Source organism: Carcharhinus amblyrhynchos, chromosome 1 (assembly GCF_965287045.1).
Source record: "Carcharhinus amblyrhynchos chromosome 1, sCarAmb.v2.hapA, whole genome shotgun sequence".
Classification (NCBI taxonomy): domain Eukaryota; kingdom Metazoa; phylum Chordata; class Chondrichthyes; order Carcharhiniformes; family Carcharhinidae; genus Carcharhinus; species Carcharhinus amblyrhynchos.
Genome location: NC_137324.1, coordinates 165,597,279 through 165,616,624, shown reverse-complemented (window position 1 = coordinate 165,616,624; position 19,346 = coordinate 165,597,279). Strand labels below are relative to the sequence as shown.

General features: G+C 39.6%; 1 protein-coding gene across 1 annotated transcript in view; it reads right to left on the bottom strand.

The window, feature by feature from the left end:
* The window catches only part of rnf170 (ring finger protein 170), a 42,467-nt gene that overhangs the window by 22,531 nt on the left and 590 nt on the right, over positions 1-19,346 (bottom strand). The window contains exons 2-4 of the mRNA XM_080195023.1: positions 10,649-10,801; positions 7,090-7,177; positions 5,682-5,790 (exon numbers count right to left, since the gene is read on the bottom strand). Coding sequence (XP_080051149.1) covers positions 5,682-5,790; positions 7,090-7,177; positions 10,649-10,785 — 334 coding nt within the window. The 5' untranslated portion in view covers positions 10,786-10,801. The remainder of the gene's footprint in view (positions 1-5,681; positions 5,791-7,089; positions 7,178-10,648; positions 10,802-19,346) is intronic.

Below are 19,346 nucleotides of genomic sequence, written 5' to 3'. Positions count from 1 at the left end.
CTGAATTCAATGCATTGGGGAAATAGACCCAATTCACAGTAGTCTGTTTCCATTATTTATCACTTCCTTAATGCATCCTGTGATGGAAGAACAGTATATTAATCTCAGCTTTGGCCCTGCTTGCATCCCTTCCCTGATAGCCTGATTATGACATTAAAAGAATTGCAGTCGCAAATACAAAGCAATCATTACCAGGTTTTTCCTTTAACCCTCTGAAGCTCTTGTAACATGTTCTGACTTTTATCCCAGAGTCCTGCGTCATGCTCTGCAGAATGTGTGTGTTAATTTTTTTCCCTATCTCACCATTAATTCTTGCTTGGTCGATGGGAATGGACTAGGTTTCCCAGTCTAAACCATCCTTCGTGCTCAGCTGTTTGGCTTTAGTATTCACCTTTTCCTCGACAAGAGCATGTTAAACAATCCATTTCAATCAATCTGTTTAAGTCCCATCATCCCCTTGAGTTAGCAATTTAAAATTATATCCTTGATTTCTGGTTTTCTGCATTTCTAAATCCCAGATCATATTGAGCTTGGATCATTGTGGTTGCTGTCCTCCCCTAGAGAGGCCACAACCTCATTTTCTGAATATTATGTGGGTCATTGCCTGCTCAAGAACTGCACTACTTTAACTCACCTGATCATGAAGCAGCCTAACATATTTTATGAACCCAGATTCCTGCAGCATTCAGTATTCCTAACTTATGATTTGTTAAAAGTCACCAATTAAAATACATTTTCTGTTCCTTGATTTCCTTCCTATCACTGCACAAGAAAACTGCCTTCATTTATAGCCTGACCCAACAATTTACAGCACACCCGTTTTAACTTTTCTGTTTTAAATATTAAAAATGCTCAGTAGAAATGTTGTCCCATTTTAATTTGCATTATCACCGCTAAAGATTATATATCTATGCTTTCGAATCTATGTTTCTCTACTAAGACTCTCACTATTTGGTATGCATTGAATATTAATTTTTTTTGGTATAGTGGTTAGCACTGTTGCCTCACAGCACCAGGGATCCAGGTCTGATTCCAGACTTGGGTCACTGTCTGCATGGAGTTTGCACATTTTCCCCTTGAGTTTTTTTCTGGGTGCTTCAGTTTCCTCCCACAAAGCAAAGGTGTGCTGGTTAAGTGGATTGGCCATGCTAAATTGCCTCTTAATGTCCCAAGATGTCTCGGTAGGGGGATTAGCGAGGTACATATGAGGGTTGAGAGAATAAGGCATGGGAGGGCCTGAGTGGAGTGCTCTTTCGGAGAGTTGATGCAGACTTGATGAGCCAACTGGCCTCTTTCTGCACTATAGGGATTCTATGTACAAGCACAAGTTGCTAGTCTTTTACTTACACCCTCAAATTTTTGGTAAACTACTTTTTATCTAACACAGTGCAAAGTTCCTAACAGTAAAAACCAATCCCAAAACTCTACCCACACCATAACTCCCTTGCACACCGCATCATTTCTGGTAGTGGGAACATAAATAAGCCATTGAAGCCAGGATAAAACTACATGAATAAATGCAGAGCAAAGCCATCAACAATTTTTAATTAGTTGCTACAATCTAATGATGTAACTCAGAAAGCTTGATGAAATGTCTCTGATAACTATCCATACCATATACACAAAATATCTGTGCTTGGTCAGAATCAATAGAGAATGCACCACATCCTTGAAATGGAAGGAAAAACAAGAGAGATACATGCGTATCTGTTGCAAATATCAACATCATCAGAATCTTCAATTTGTAACGATCATTAGTTTCCATAACTATGGCATTCATGTGTTAAGGTTAAGATGAACTTTGCCTTCAGGTCACCATGACTTCACCTTTACACCTCAGTTGAGCGCCTACAAAAAGGCAAGGCTGTTGATATCAAATCTGCTATCTGTGACAAAGATATCCAGCTCAGCATAAAATTCCAACTAAGTAAACGTCTTTTCACTATTGGAGGAGATTGCAAAACCATCCCAGCATCACAGAACCACCACCCCCCCACACACCCCCCCAGCATGGAAATTACTATCTCCAAAAGGGTGGAAAAAGCAAACTCAATAATTCCCCAAGGACCACACAAAATATTACATAATCCTTATGGTGATCAGCAGGATAGGTCAATTCCATACAACTCATAAGGCACAGTCCAAGATGCTAAGAGTTTTAATGAAACCCTGAAGAACAAAGAAAATTACAGCACAGGAACAGGTCCTTCAGCCCTCCAAGCCTGCACCGACCATGCTGCCTGACTTAACTAAAACTCCCTATGCTTCAGGGGACCATATCCTTCTATTCCACTCATTCATTAACTTGCCAAGATGCCCCTTAAAAGTCACTACCTTATCCGCTTCCACTACCCCCCCAGCAACGAGTTCCAGGCACCTACCACTCTGTGTAAATAATCTGCCTCGTACATCTCTTTTAAAACTTGCCCCTCACACCTTAAACCTATGCCCCCTAATAATTGACTCTTCCACCCTGGGAAAAAGCTTCTGTCTATCCAGTCTGTCGATGCTTCTCATAATCTTGAAGGCTTTTAGGTGGTCTGCCCTTAACCTCCGTTGCTCCAGTGAGGCAAACCAAGTTTCTCCAACCTCTCCTCATAGCTAATGCCTTCCATACCAGGCAACAACCTGGTAAATCTTTTCTGTATCCTCTCCAATGCCTCCGCATCCTTCTGGTAGTGTGGTGACCAGAATTGAACACACTTCCAAACGCAGTCTCACTAAGGATCTATAAAGCGTCAACATGACTTGCCAATTTTTAAACTCAATACCCTGGCTGATGAAGGCAACCATGCCCTATGCCTTGACTACCTTCTCCACCTGCATTGACACTTTGTGACATGCGTACCTGTACACCCAGATCATTTTGCCTATCAATACTCTTAAGGGTTGTGCCATTTACTGTATACTTCCTATCTGTGTTAGGCCTTCCAAAATGCATTAACTCACATTTGTAGTCAGGCATCATATGGTACATCATGCACTAGCCAAGTCTTTCAAATGAGCAACCCTGTATGTCATATGAATGCAAAACATCCCATGACATCACTTTAAAGGGCAAGGGAATTCTCCCTGCTCTCCTGGTTAATACTTATCGCTCAATCATCACGGTGGAATACTTGTGTGCAAATTGTTTACTTTGTTTCCCTCCATTATAATACTGACTAAACTTCAGAAGTACTTGATTGCTATAAAACATTTTGTAATACCCTAAGGCCATGAAAGCACTATGTAAATGCAAATTCTTCCTTTTCTGAGGCAAAATACACCATTTCAATTAAATTCATTCAGCAATTTCATTCAATTTTGATTTGCAAACTGTGCTATAAATTTTTCTGATGCTGCAAAATACTTTAGAACAGCAAAATAAGCATTTTAGCATTAAAGGGTGGCAGGGTGACACAGTGATTAGCACTGCTGCCTCACAGCACCAGGGACCCGGGTTCAATTCAGACTTCGGGTCACCGTCTGTGTGGAGTTTGCACATTCTCACTTCTGGGTGCTTTGGTTTCTTCTCAGTCCAAAGATGTGCGGGTTAGGTTCATTGACCATGCTAAATTGACACTAGTGTTAGGGGACTAGTAGGGTAAATATGTGGGGTTATGGGGATATGGTCTGGGTGAGATTGTGGTTGATGCAGACTTGATGGGCTAAATGGCCTCCTTCTGCGTTTTAGGAATTCTATGATTCCATAAAGGAGAAAGTAAGGAGAACTGTGCTGCTCAAGGTACTCTGGTTGATTTTCTTTAGTATTGGTGGGCAGAAGAGTACTTCATAAGGGCCAACTCAGATATTCAACTGACTATCTTATATTAGTGCCTGGCACACTTGGAGTCTATGATTAAGAGATTACTTCCCATCTTTCAATGCATCTGATTTTTTGACATTTAAAAATCCAGTTAATTATAAAGGTAAGTGCATCACTCGCAGCTAACAGAGCATCCATGAAATTAAGGGGAACAAAATTTGAACTAGCTGTAGGTCAACTGAAGCTGCCGACGCGCAAAATAGATCTATCCAGACAGACAACCCAAGAGGGAGTGCATATCACGTCTACAGATGGAGATTCACTGAACTTACATCCGAGGAGGCCAACAGGACTATTGTGGGATGGAATAATGTGAGCTGACACCAACCTCGCTGACTGCATCCAGCTTTTAGCACAGAAGTCTTTAACCTGAGCCAACGTGACCCAACATGAACCGAATAACCACACTTGGCCTTTAGCATGGAAAGTCTAATTGTTTGTCAGCACTGTTTACTGTGCAAACCTTTCCAACAAGCAGAATCACAGATGGTGCCGGGTGTAGGAATTTATTACAGGTACCATGTATTGATTATTCAGAGGTACATCTTACTTTCCTAACCATTTTATTTATTTTAGACTACAGTTAGCCTGGGCTTTGGTTATTGTTATGCAAGCAGGCCTAGGTCTATACGTAGAAGCCAAAAACTGAAATGCAATCGGCCTGAGGACTTTGAATAAAGGACCTTTACTAAAAAGTTGGGTTAATCAACAATAAACTGAATTAACCAAACATTTAACATAAAACCAAAATCCTGCAAAGCTGGAAGTCTGAAATGAAAATATTCAGGTCAGGTGATACCTGTGGAGACAGAGAAAGAATGACCTGAAGCGGTAATTCTCTTCACAGATGCCACCTAAACTGCTGACTATTCCCAGCACTTCCTATTTTTATTCAGACTTTTGACATATCCAGCAGATTGTCTATAAGTGGTTAACTTATCTGCTATACAAAAGTCTAGCCTTCATATCGACATATGTCAATCTTAGTTCACCTGAATACAGGTATCAGTTTTAGGACAGCAATTAGAATTTCATGTAGTTCAGAAACAAAACAATGCAGACTGACAGAGCAAACATGCAATTTTACACAGGTGCTCACTGGTAAGGAAATAAAAACCATTTGCTTGCCACTGCTGACCACATCAAATCTGCCTCTCTCTGAATGCATGCAAAAAGCAGCTCAGTGATAGCAGCCAGGAATGCAATTCAAATATAATCCATTACCAAAAAGCAAAGATAGAGGAATATTTTAAGGAAAGTTCGTCCTTTGTCAGCAATGGTACTCAAGTTTGGACCAGGGCCTTGAATGTAAGATTTGTCTAATGCTACCACTCATATGGGGAGAGAACTCATCCATCAATAATAAGCTATAATTTACATGCCGCGTAATGGTTTCTGCCTTTAGTTAGAATTGTTCTTGCAAATTTAGGTTTGCAAATTTTTTGTATGGCAAATTGTTGCAGGTATAAGCTGATAACATCATTTGGTATAATAATGGGGGGTAGGGGACGAAACCAGGCTTCTGGGATCATAGCAAACGAGGCAAACAACTCAAATTTCTTTAGCAAGTCAGCATGTTGAATAATTAAGTGTTTTAATAAAAATTGATATCCCGAGTGATTTTTACTTGACATGTATGGAGTTAAACAGACTATACTCAACAGAAAAAGGAATAGGTTAATTTCATAAGACCTAATCAACTCACTTCTAAATAGGTCCAATTAACTGATTTAAACCGATTTTCATAAATTCACGATTATTTGCATAAATCCAACTGTATAAATTCATCTCAACTGATTGAAATTCAAATGGAAAAACTGCCTGAATTAATGTAAAGTCCTCTTGTTTTTATTTCAATGTAATAATGACATACCACAGAAGAGGTGACCACAGTTGGTTTCAACAGGAAACGCAGCTTGCTGTAAACAGACTGGACAGGACATATCAGTGTAGAATTGGGGCCTATCCCTTCCAAATTCATCCTGTAACAAAAGGAAAAAAAATTAAGTTAAATAATCCAGGTTTCCAAAGGCTGTTTGGCTCAAATATGTTGCAGTTCATTTTGAACAGCTAGAGAGAAGCTCATTGTTTGGCTGTCCTTTCTGATAGTGAAGGTGGTCTCCATGCTTTTGAGGCTGAAGCTTCATTTAAAATTCAACAGGCAAATTGCAGGGCACTAAGCAGATGGCCCAGCAAAGCTCTCCAGATTGAAATGGTAAATTGGGCTGGAGCTGCTTCCACTATGGTTAAGTTGCCAGTGCGATTGGGGGTTTGAAGCACGGAGCAGGAATAAAAGTTACGATTGTGAAGCACAAGGGTATTCCAGGGTGACAGCAGTCAATTATTTAATGTGGAAGTCAAAAGGTACACCTGTTCTATCCCTCCATCAATTCACTTGATCTCTCGACTGCCTGTCTCATCAACCTATCTGCCTGATATCAAGATCAAACGAATAAAAATTATCCCCAGGTAAACAAAGATGAAAAAAACTAAAGAATTGTAGAAGATGAGAGAAACTTGCAATTCTATAGTATTTTTTCATGACCTCAAGACATCCCAAAGTGTTCTGCAGCCATTGCAATACTGTAATCACTGTTGTAATGTTAGAAACATAGGAGCAAGTTCCCATAAAAGACTGTAATCATGACCAAATAATCTGTTCCTGTGATGTTGATTCTGAAAGAAATATTGACCAGGAAACTGGGGACAACTCCTCTGTTCTTTTCTGAAATACTGCTATGGGATCTTATGTCCTCTTAAGATGATAGACCTCAGTTCAATTCTAAAAAATATCAGACTCAGAGGCAAGTGTGCTATCAACTTCAACTCAGCTGACAGCATTTGTGGATTGCCTTTCACACTCCTGGGCTATTTAAAATTGTGATACATCTAATGAATTACTTTAAAATGTCAAGTTTCTGTTACGTAGGTTAACTCAGTAGCTAACCTGCACATGACTGAACTATCAGTAACCTAGTTTGGGGTGATTGTGGTTGAGGAAAAGATATTGGGAGAATTTTGCACTCTTCAAATATTAACACGGGATCCATTACACTCTCCGAAACAGACAATCAGACAGGCCTCCGATATCAGCTCATCCAAACAACAGTGTCCAAAAGTATAGCAACCACTAGTTGTGCAGTACTATATCTTCAAAGTCATGTTGAGTTGTTGGTTTTGATTTTACTTACTTGGCCCCGAGAGACATTTCTGCTTCATAGTGATGACAAACAACATTAAATGATGCGGTGAACTTCTAAGTGAACAAAAAAAAATCTCACCTGATAATTTAATGCTTCACTTTGGAGATGTTGCCGGAGTTCCCTCACACGCTCTTGGTTCTCAGGATGGATATTCTGGCGCTCCGTTCTAAATTAATAGAAATTAAAACTTAGCCAAACCAAATCACAAAGTAAAAATTTTACATGTTCTAGAAAGATCCATGTTATTATTATAGATCTTCACAAATGTTTTCAAATTTAGTTGAGGTCTAGGTAAGCAGAATAACGTGATCAGCAACCAAAAGCAAATCCTGTCTAACAATCACACTCAGATACCGAAATCAAGTTATGCCTTTACAAGATATCAAGTTCTTAAATAACATTCATGCAGTAAAAGTACATAGAATGGACAACTTTCCAATAAACTCTCCAAACAAGCAAAATAATGAAAAGATCATAGATTCAATAGAAGGCCAATCTTTTATAAATCGATCTCCGCCTCATTTAGAAAAATCTTACGTATGCAAAATGCAGTTTGTCAAAATGTTTTTCAATTTTTATCCTACTCTTTTTCTACTTATGAGGCCATCCACTCTTATTTACCACATTATACTTTTTGTATAATTTCCCCTGATAATCCTGTTTATTCTGTTCCTGTTTCCACCAAACCTGGTCCATTTTGGCCATTGATTTGGCCTATAATTGCAAAGGCTTGAAAAAATTGAGGCTGTTTGTTAGGACAATACATATAGACATTATTGATCAAAGTACTTAATTAATTGAGATGTTTAAAATTATATAAGATGAAAGATCACATGACACCATGTTACAGTCCAAATGGTTTACTTGAAATCGTAAGCTTTTGGAATGCTGCTCCTTCGTCAGGTGAAGATTATGTAAATATAGGGCAAGGTGTCCAAAAGCAGATGCTTTCCAATGGATAAGTGATCGAAAGGAAGGGACTACTGGCAAAACATCAAATGTGTCAGCTTTGGAACAGAGACAAGAGAAAGCTCTTTCTAGAGAGCAGCCGGGGTCAGTGGTTAAACAGAAATTGGAGGAGTAGGCCATCTAGCCCTTTGAGCCTGCCCCGCCATTCAATAAGATCATGGCTGATCTTAAGTGGATCAGTTCCACTTTCCCGCTTTCTCCCCATAATCCTTAATTCCCTTGTATATCAGAAACCTATCTACCCGTGACTTAAATATATTCAACAAGGTAGCCTCCACCACTTCAATGTGCAGAGAATTCCAGAGATTCACCATCCTTTGAGTGAAGAAGTTCCTCCTCAACTCTGTTCTAAACTTCCCCCCTCCCCTTATTGAGGCTGTGCCCTCTAGTTCTGGTTTCCTTTCTAAGCAGGAAGAATCTCTCTACCTCTATCCTATCAAGCCCCTTCATTACCTTGTAAGTCTCTATAAGATCCCACCTCAGCCTTCTAAACTCCAACAAGTACAGGCCAGTCTATTTAATCTCTCCTCATAAGCTAACCCCCTCATCTCCGGTATCAGCCTGGTAAAATTCATTCAAGATTCGATTGTATATATAGGTGGATGAAAGAAAATCAAAGGGATCAGGGAAAGTAAATATGATTAGGATTATCTGCTTGCTTAGGTGGTAGACAGCTGCATGGATTGGATACGTTGGTTAGTCACTGTGAGCTATAATTTTATTTCTATGTGTAATATGCCTGGATTTGCACCATCCTGCCGCAACTAATTTTCCGATTTTGTGCCTGTTGTTTCTCTTTACATTGCAAATAATATTTTAATCATACTAGTTTCAGTTGTGCTTGATACAGCATAGACCCTATTCTGAATAATAGTTTTAGTGATCACTTTGTGAAAGAAAACACCATTGCTCTTGTTAGAGGGGAAAAGCTGGCAGGATTGCATTTATTCTTATTATTTTAAGAGTCGCCAACTGGAGTCATAAGTAGACCAGACCAGGTAAGGGTGACACAGGAGCTGAGTGACTCATTTGGGTTTTTATGACAATTCATCATCTTTCAGATTCATTACTCACTTGGCTGCTCCACAAATGACAAGGTTTGATGAATTTTATCTCATAACATGCCATGGTAGGATTTGGATTCATGAACTGTAGCCACAACGTTATTATTCCCTTGATTTTTATTGCAGATACAGATCTTTTTGTATTTCTGCTCACTTTAACCTACTCACTCAAGCTCCACTTTACCTTTTCAAAAAAATCACTGTGCTGGTCTTCTACCTACTCTTGCTGGACTGCTTCTATTGCCAATATCTGAATAACAAAAGATCCCCTTGGCTCCGCATCTTCACTATAAATAAATTATTTATTTTGTCTAGCAGCTCTTCTCCCAACATTTTAACAAAATCTTAGCTGTATGTTACGTTGAAGTCACAAACCTCCTCAAAATTTCCCCATCATACTGTTAATAACATTGCAAATGTGGTAAAATAGCATAAATGCATAAAAAGTTTATTTCTGTAGATATGGCACACAGCATCCAAAAGGCTGCCAATTCTAATATAAATATTTATACACATCAACATAAAATCATTTCCTCCAGCTTAAGAAATTAAAAGTTTCCCACTATAACCCACTTATTCAACTACTTCCCGTCTTCACCATTTAAACTTATCACTTGGCAACAGCTTACACTCTATTCACATTTCCACTTCAAATTTCACAACATTCTCTCACATTACTTGCATTGTTTAAAATCAATAGCTCAGATGTTACTGTCATTAGTGAAGCAATGGTATTTACTGCCTGACTGTGTGAAGTAGCACGATCCCAGGCTGCAGTGGCAGCTTGTTCACAGGGTTGCAGCATGGGTCCAACATGGAAAGGCCCTGGTGCATTACCAGTGAATTTGACATCACCAGCTGAAGACACACCCCATAAGGCCAGCTCAATGACAGTCAAGCAGGGTTTTTTTTGATTCTTTGGAACTTAACTGATGTGACAACATAGCTGTGTAAACCTGGAATCAAAAATCTGTTGATGACTATGAAACCGTTGTCAATTTGTCATAAAAACCCATCTGGTTCACTAATGTCCTTTAGGAAAGAAAATCAGTTGTCCTTATCTAGTCTGACCTACATGTGACTCCAGATCCTCAGCAATGTGGTTGTCTCTCAACTGCCCTCAGGGATGGCTAATAAGTGCTGGCCCAGCCAGCGATGTCCACATCCCATGAACAATTTTTTTAGAAATTGCAGCTTCCTTCCACCCCACCCTTGCACCTTAATCCTGCCAATGTCAGGAACAGCTCTTGATGGATGGGATTTTCTCCTCCATGAACAATTGTTTCTGATATTGGTGGGGCTCAGGAGTTGGGGTGAAGAGAAGCGAGGGGTCCAAATAAGGGGTGGAGCCAAGGTTGCTGGGCAAAGTCAGGAGGTGCTGTATGAAGGCAAAGTCATATCCATAAAAGAAAGTGTACATGTAAGCTTGAGTTCAATTGTACAATCTGCTCAACTGGTGACTTTGCTTTACAAATCGCTATTAGACTGCAAGTGCACCTTAATGTTCGTAAAATGTGGTAAAAATAGGCAGCAGTTTAAAAATTGAATAAAATTATGTCCAACAAATTCTAAAATTAAATTGCTCGAGAAGCATATTATCTCACCTATACAAGAATGTTGCCAAACCACCCAACATTGTAATGGTGATAACTAATGTCAGAAGTACTTGGTTGCTTACTCCTTCAATTAGTGAAGACTCATCAATTCTTGTTCCAAGTAATTGCTCTGGGTGTTGTTCCATTCCAGAAGACAGATGCCTATGGAAGAAAACAAATGGTTAAACAGACACCAGGATAAGAAACACTTTTGGTGATCACTGCATTTAAATTTACAGCTGAAGGGACAACAATTGCAACTTACTTAGGTGGGAGAGAGAGTTCAATTTTTAAACCCATGAAGTTTATTCTTAATTCTATGATTAATTTATGTTTCATCACCAGCAATGAAATGGCTCCATGCATTCATAAGTAGCATCATAATTTATCAACGTAAAAAATAGGAGCAGAGTTAGGCCATACAGCCCCTTGGACCTGCTCCACCGTTCAATAAATTCATAACTGAGCTTCACATCAGTTTCACTTTCCTGCAGTACCTGTGTAGCCCAATTCCCCTAGTGCCCAAAATCCATCAATTTTAGTCCTGAGTAAGCTCCACTATCGAGTATGCTCAAGCTAGCATCCACTGTGCTCTGTGATAGGGATTTCCAAAGATTTGTGAAGAAATTTCTTCCCATTGCTGTACTAAATAGTTGACCGCTTATCCGTAGTCTGAGATTCCTGGTGCTACAATATTCAGCCACAGGAAATAGCCTCTCAGTATCTGCCTGTCAAATCCTTTAGGAATTTTATTACTTCTTATTCTTCTAATCCCCAGAAAATATTGGTCCACTCCACTCAATTTTTCCACAGGACTGTCCTCCCATCCCAGGAGTTAATCTAGTGAACTTTCAGATATCTCCTGTAAGACAAGTATATTCTTCCTTTGGCACAGAGATTGTAATTGTATACAGTATTCCAATGTGGTCTCACCAAAGCCTTATATAATTACAAGACCTTTTACTTCTATATTCCAATCCCCTTGCAATAAAGGTGAACATAACCATTTGCCTTCCTAGCTGCAACTGTATGATAACATTCGGTAATTTGTGGACATAGGCTCCCAAATTCATCCGAGCAACTTTTACGAATAATATTTTCCATCTGCAACTATTTTGCCCAAACACTTTGCCAGCCTATATCCCTTTGCAGCTTCTTTATATTCTCCTCATAGTTTACCAACCAGCTTTATATCATCAGTAATATGACTACACTGTCCAAGTCATTGACACAGATTGTAAATTGACCCTTGTGGCACTTCACTAGTTACATTACTGAACTCTCTTCTGTCCATTAATCAATCCATACTAATATTTTATGCCCAATCTAATAAACCCTAAATCTATTGGGGCACCTTATCGAATATCTTCTGAAAATCCAAGTGCACTAGATTCATGGGGTTCCCCTTATCCACTCTGCTGAATGCTCAAAAATCCTAATAGATTGATCAAGCATCATTTTTCTTTCATAAAAATGTCGACTCTGCCTAATCACAGCAATTTTTTCAAGTGTTGAAGTGAAAAGGCCAGTTAATGTTTTACATTGCATGGTTCTGAGTCACAGAATCTTTGTAGTGAAGAGGCCATTCAGCCCATTGACTCTGCACTGGCTCTCTGAAAGATCATTCGACCAAGTCATCTCTCCCCTTTCACATTTGTAACCTTGCACATTTATTTCCAGATAGCAATCCAATTCTGTTTTAAATACCTCGATTAAACTCGTCTCCATCATTCTCTCAGGAAGATCGTTCCAGACTCTAACCATCCACTGAGTGAAAATACTTTCTTTGCATCACTTTTACTCTGTCAATTATTTTGACTCTGCCAGAGTCCTAATTTGCCAATGTTAAGGGATTTATGGTGCATTTTTGGTACAGACTCTTAGCACATATTTTCAGATTTTTAACATTCATGGTCAAGAAAGGTGCTATAACATTGGAACTTCTCTCCTTTTCTTCACATTCAACTTGGTCGATTGGATAATGTTGTAAAACCTGAGTTTAACACAAGGACAATTTAGCAATGCTCACATTCCATGGCCAAATTTAAAAAATATAAAAATATTTGCCTGGTGTATTTTATTGCTGCAACAGAACATTTCAGAAAAAGTTACTATAAAATCAACACCAAACGTTTCAAATAATTTTCAGTTATTTTTTATTGCCTGTGTCTTGAATAGTGGTGTCACTACATGTGATCTATCCTGTCTGCCTGTGAATGTGACACAATACCACACAACCCTGCCACAGCAATGTCTGCAAGACATGCCGGATCATCGACATGGATGACATCATCACACGCGAGAATACCATCCACCAGGTACACGGTAAATACTCCTGCAACTCGGCCAACGTTGTCTACCTGATACGTTGCAAGAAGGGATGCCCCGAAGCATGGTGCATTGGGGAGACCATGCATACGCTACGACAACGGATGAATGAACATCGCTCGACAATCACCAGGCAAGGCTGTTCCCTTCCTGTTGGTGAACACTTCAGTGGTCATGGGCATTCAGCCTATGACCTTCGGGTAAGCATTCTCCAAGGCAGCCTTCACGACACACGACAACGCAGAGTCGCTGAGTGGAGACTGATAGCTAAGTTTTGCACACGAGGACGGTCTCAACAGGGATCTTGGGTTCACGTCGCACTATCTGTAACCCCCATGACTTGCCTGGGTTTGCAAAACCTCACTTACTGTACTGTCTGGAGACAATACCTATCTCTTTAACCTGTGACCAGTGCTCCTTCCACTCACATTGTTGGCCACTTTAAGACTTGAATAGCAGGTTAGGTGTAAAGATTCACATTCTAATCAGTAATCTGTAAATCGTCTGTGCTTTATATGCTCTGAGGCCAGAACTCTCCATTCATCTGACGAAGAGTTTAACCTCGAAAGCTTGTGAGTTTACTATCAAATAAATCGGTTGGACTTAAACCTGGTGTTGTCAGACTTCTTACTTGTCTGCCTGTGGATGGCCAACTGACCATGGGGCTATCAGGGGAAGCTATCCCTTTTCAGTTAAAAACTAATTAAAAATCATCTTCAATTCATTGCTGGGGGAAAATGGCCAGAATTCTAAACCATGAGAGCGCATAGATTTCAGACATCAGATCAAGTTTAATATAAAGAACAGTAAGGGGATACATTTTTAAAGAAGAGTAAGAGGAGGGCATGCAACACTATATGCGAAACTTCAGAGTGAAAAAGGAAAATTAGGGATTTGGGTACATAAACTATCGAAAATGGAAGGATGGGTTAAGACCATAAGACATAGGAGCAGAATTAGGCTACTCGGCCCATCGAGTCTGCTCTGCCATTCAATCATGGCTGATATATTTCTCATCCCCATTCTTTTGGCTTTTCCCCATAACCCCTGATTAATCAAACTTACCTATCTCTGTCTTCAAGACACTCAATGACCTGGCTTCCACAGCCTTCTGCAGCAGAATTCCACAGATTCACCACTCTCTGGCTGAAGAAATTCCTCCTCATCTCTGTTTTAAGAGATCGTCCCTTTAGCCTGAAGTTGTGCCCTTTGGTTCTAGTTTTTAAATGGCCTCTCCACATCCACTCTATTCAGGCCTCGCAGAATCCCGTAAGTTTCAACAAGATTCCCCCCTCATCCTTCTAAACTCCAACAAGTACAGACCCAGGGTCCTCAACCATTCCCCATATGACAAGCTCTTCATTCCAGGGATCATTCTTGTGAACCTCCTCTGGACCCTTTTCAAGGCCACCACATCCTTCTTTAGATACGGGGCCCAAAATTGCTCACAATGCTCCAAATGGGGTCTGACTAAAGCCTGCTACAGCCTCAGAAATACACCTCTGCTTTCGTATTCTAGCCCTCTCAACATGAATGCTAACATTGCATTTGCCTTCCTAACTGCCAAATGAACATGCATGTTAACTTTAAGAAAACCTTGAACAAAGACTCCCAAGTCCAATAGGCAGCAGGATGGGCCTTAAAGGGTGAGGGTTTCAGAGAGCCAGCGCAGAAACCATATGTGTATTACCATTCTATGACTTCATGATTTTATGCAAAGACATTAAATTCTTAGAAACATAGAAGCTTACAGCGCAGAAGATGCATCAAGTCTGCAGTGACTTTTCCCTAGGCAATGCAAAGCCAATTCAATTTCCTGTCACCCACCACCACCCCCCCCCCCCGAGCTCTGTTCTCCTTTGCTTCAAATGTTTATCCACTTTTCCCCTTGAAGAAATCTGTTATTTACTTTCTCCAGTGCAGACTACTTGTTCCTTCGACTCTGCCCAAAGAACTGTCTCCTAATTCTCTTTCCACTGTGAGGATTTTAAACCGATGACCCATTGTCACTTACTCTCTAACCAACAGACAGAAGGGATTTAAATATGCATAATTGTGTGCAAGGATTGCATGATTCATTCCTTACTGTTTTCTTTCTGTCTACATTTAAATCTTGTAAATAAATCCAACTTGTAGTTTTAAATTGAATATTTTGTTTTAGCCATGGGAGCAGGCTACAGCATACTGTGAAAATCCCATGCAATTGTGGAAAAACATATTCCCATAAAAGGCTGATTACTAAATCTGAGTTGCAGTAGCAGTTCACAGCATAAAAAAATTAAGGAAAACATCCATAACAAAAACTGCAATTCCTATTTTGCTTACCTTAATGGTAAATACTGAAAATTCAGACATGCGTTCTGCATAACTAAGATTTTATTAAAATAGTTGAAGAATGATACAAACGTGCTACAACTTGTGTTCATTTCCATTAGGACTACCTCCCAGCCAGGAACATGAAATCATAAAGTGAGCACAAGTCTCTTTGCTAAACAGATCAATTCTATCTAACTTGAAATGTAACAAGTATTATTACTAAGTCACACAACACATTTGCACCCAAAATAATTTTAACACCATCTTTGTCTCAAGAAAATAGGAAGCAAAATAAGCTTGCTCATCAATTCCTTAAAGGTTTATGTTATGAAATCTCAATTGACTCTCTCCAACAGTATCCCCTTATGATTTGTCTCACTTCTACATTTACTATAGGCGACAAATGGATCTCTGCTGATGGCAAATTGAAACAAAGGTGTGAGAAATAGCAATAAGAATTTTTGATAACATTGCTGAAGAAAACCAGCAATGGTAGCTACTCTGCTGTTAGATGGTTTAGGTCACGTTGCGATCTGTTGACTTGAAGAGGTAATGCTTCCAGTTTAACTGTTTGAGAAAACTCCACAATACAGTATTACTTCACACATTCAGACAGATACAGCAACTTTATTCAAAGGGGATATCTCACTACAGCCGTAGCTCCAAATGGAATAGCTATAGCCCTAGCGCCAAATGAATGTGTGCCCGTCACAGATACCTTTTGGATTCAGTAGTATCAGTTACCTCAAGTAGCTGGGCATCTTAGTTTCACGGGAGTTAACTCACTGCCCTAAGGCTACTTTAGAGATTTAACAATTGCATCCACCTGTGATCCGATGGGTTAACATATTTACACATTTTCAACCTCTTTGAAGGCAGATTGAGTAGACACTTGGTGAGACAGGACTGATGTAAATAAATATGATTTCAAGATGGCCAGACAAGTACAAAAAAAAACCACACAGGCTTTATAAGTAGAGGTATAAAACACACAAAAAAAGAAGTAATGCTAAACCATTGTCATTGGTTACACCTCAGCTGGAAAATTATATTCAATTCTGGACACCACGCTTTTGGAAGGGCTTCAAGACCTTGATGAGTTCATAGACAGGATTGACTGGAATGGTATTTGAAAAAGTCAGTTACATGGAGAAACAAAAGCAGCTAGGTTTGTTCTCCATGGGCCCAAGAATGTTAGAGATTTAACAGAGGTGATCAGAATTACGAAATGTTTGATAAAGTAGAGAGGCCAGTTGTTTACTCTGACAGGAGGACAGTTGGCAGATTGAGATAATTGGTAAAAGAATGACAGAGGCAGAAGAAACACTGTTTTCTTACACAGTGGGTCATGGCGATTTGGAATACATTGAAGAATGGTGAAAGTAGGTCCAGTAAGTAACTCTCAAAGACAGCTCGCTATACATTTGGAAAGGAAATACTTGAAGGCCAAGGAGCAGAGAAGTAGGACTAGATGAATAGGTCTTTCAAAGAGGTAGCACAGTCATACTGTGTGGAATATCCTTCTTGTGTGCTGTATAATTTTATCAATGATTCTATGGTTTATTTTCTCTTGGAGCACATTGAACACACATCTTAAAACGAAGGTAAAGAAAATGAGTGTGCCAAAGTATCACTCTATACTGTAGTTTTCTTCCTTGCAGTTATGCTCATTTTTGAGGTCCTCCCTCCAAAAACCCACCCTCCCTGCTACCTGACTGCCTCTATCTCTCACAATGCTCCATCCTGCCTCCAAATTAGCATTTCTTTAATTTTGACTTGTGCTGCCTCTGTTTCCTTCGGTCTACTACTAGTGGCTGTGCCTTCAGCTATCTAGAGCTTAAGATCTGGAATTCCCTCCCTCAATCCTCATTCTACCAGTGAGCCAGTGGTAAATCCAAGTAATAAATCCTGAGCACGATGGTGGAAACTGATCATGTTGATTCATTTAAATTAGATTTAGATCAGGAAATTGTATTTTGAGATACAGTGGGAGTAATTCAAGACATATGGCATATTTGGAAGGAATTCCAGTTCCCAAAGCTTCCCAGTATTTTTCTCGCCTCCATCTTTTGCTTGGTTCTGCTCCAGATCAGTGGTTCTCAAGCATTTTCATAGAATCATAGAGAATCCGGATGTTGTCATTCGGCCCATCAAGCCTGCACCAACAACAATCCCACCCCGGCACTATCCCATAAAGTTTATTTATTAGTGTTACAAGTAGGCTTACTTGAAGCCATGTGAAAATCCCCTAGTAAAACTCTGGTGCCTGTTTGGGTACGTGGAGGAAGAATTAAACAACAGCAATGCACCTAACCATCACGTCTTTCAGACTGTGGGAGGAAACCCACGCAGACACAGGAAGAACGTGCAGACCTCGCTTGGACAGTGCCTATTCCCATTGAGGGACCCTTTCCAAACGGATTTGTAATGACAAGCATTCTCTCTCCACATCCAATAAACTTCTTGCACACTTACATTTTTGAATGCAAAGTTAAAATAACATTGGTGAAAGGATCTTGCATTTAACTTTGCCAGAGCTATACATTATAGTGAATACTGATGTGATCGGCGATGTGCAAACTTTTATCTTTTCTTCATTGAATCCTTTTAAGGCACGGATAAATACATTTTTGAACAGAGAAGGAATTAAGGATTATGATGAGCAGGCGGACAAGTGAAGCTGAGTCCACAAAAAGATCAGCCATGATCTTATTGAATGGCAGAGCAGGCTCGAGGGGCCAGATGGTCTGCTCCTGCTCCTAGTTCTTATGTTCAGCTGAAAGGCAACCTTACAAATTTGATAATATTCCTGTTGAATATTTTACCACACATCTTCCTGCTCTAATTGGCTCTGTGATTTTTGTTGGGAACATATGAACATTTCTTCAGTTGTAACCTTTGGCCATTTGCCTACTCATTGTACAGGTGCTGATTGTCTCAGGGTTCTTTTTCTCACACTGCTGTTTACCAGCCTGTCAGCACTGGATTATTGGATTGTCTGGTTGCTGGTATTTCTGCTTTCAGGACACCACACTTAACAAGATGGTCAGTGTGCACAGGACCTACACCATCACCAGCAACAGGCTCCATTCACAGACCTCCTGGACAGTGTCTATGAACCATTCCCTTCATGTTTGAGAACTAACTGAAGATAAATTGATAGAGTGCGATTGCCAGGACTGCTCAACTATCATTTGAACCTGCAACAACCAGGATAGTAGAAAGCAAACTACATGAACTTTGATCTTTATGTTTAGCAACTCTTATGGTAATTTGGCACCCAAACTGAAAACCGGTATTTTCTCTGCTGGCTAACAAAAAAGAAGATTGCTTGCCTAAAAACTTAATAACTCCAGCAATTTCCAACATAAACGTGACAATTTTGTGCACAAATCTAAATTGCAATACACAAAACAAGCTCTTGCATTTTCCAAAACCACAACTAATCAATTCAAAGGACAGAGTTCATCATTGCCTTGTTTGTTAAGTCAATAGTTTGAAAAAACTGACATCCTCTTGGAGTTATCATGCGGGCCAATGAGAAAAAATGTATCTACTGGTACAGCAGGGTGTTCTTTTAATGTTGAGGGTTATTTGTGGTACAGAGGACGTGCAGCAAGGCAAGAAATTACACCAGTGTTAAACATTACTTTTTACTACATACCAATACACGTGACAATAACAAATGAAGTATGAAACATTGTAAATATTCTCGTTTACAATCAACATTTTTCATCCCAACGCAATCCAATCCATTAACTAATTTCTTACTTTAAAACGTTTGTTGTTTTGTTTGCTCTGTTGTTGAAAATTAACACAACACGACATAATCTAAATTCAGTTAGTGCGGCTGAAAGTAACTAACAACGTTGAAATGTTGACAGGACTACACGACGAAGAATACTCTTTCCTGGTACTGCAAACAATTCTCTGGAGATTGCTCCCGGGGAAGGGGAGGGTGGTGGTGGTGGTGTTGTGGGGGAAGAGACTGGGTTGAGATGAGCACGTCAAAATCTACGTGTGACATTAATAAACAAATTTTAAAACTATTACTTATTCACAA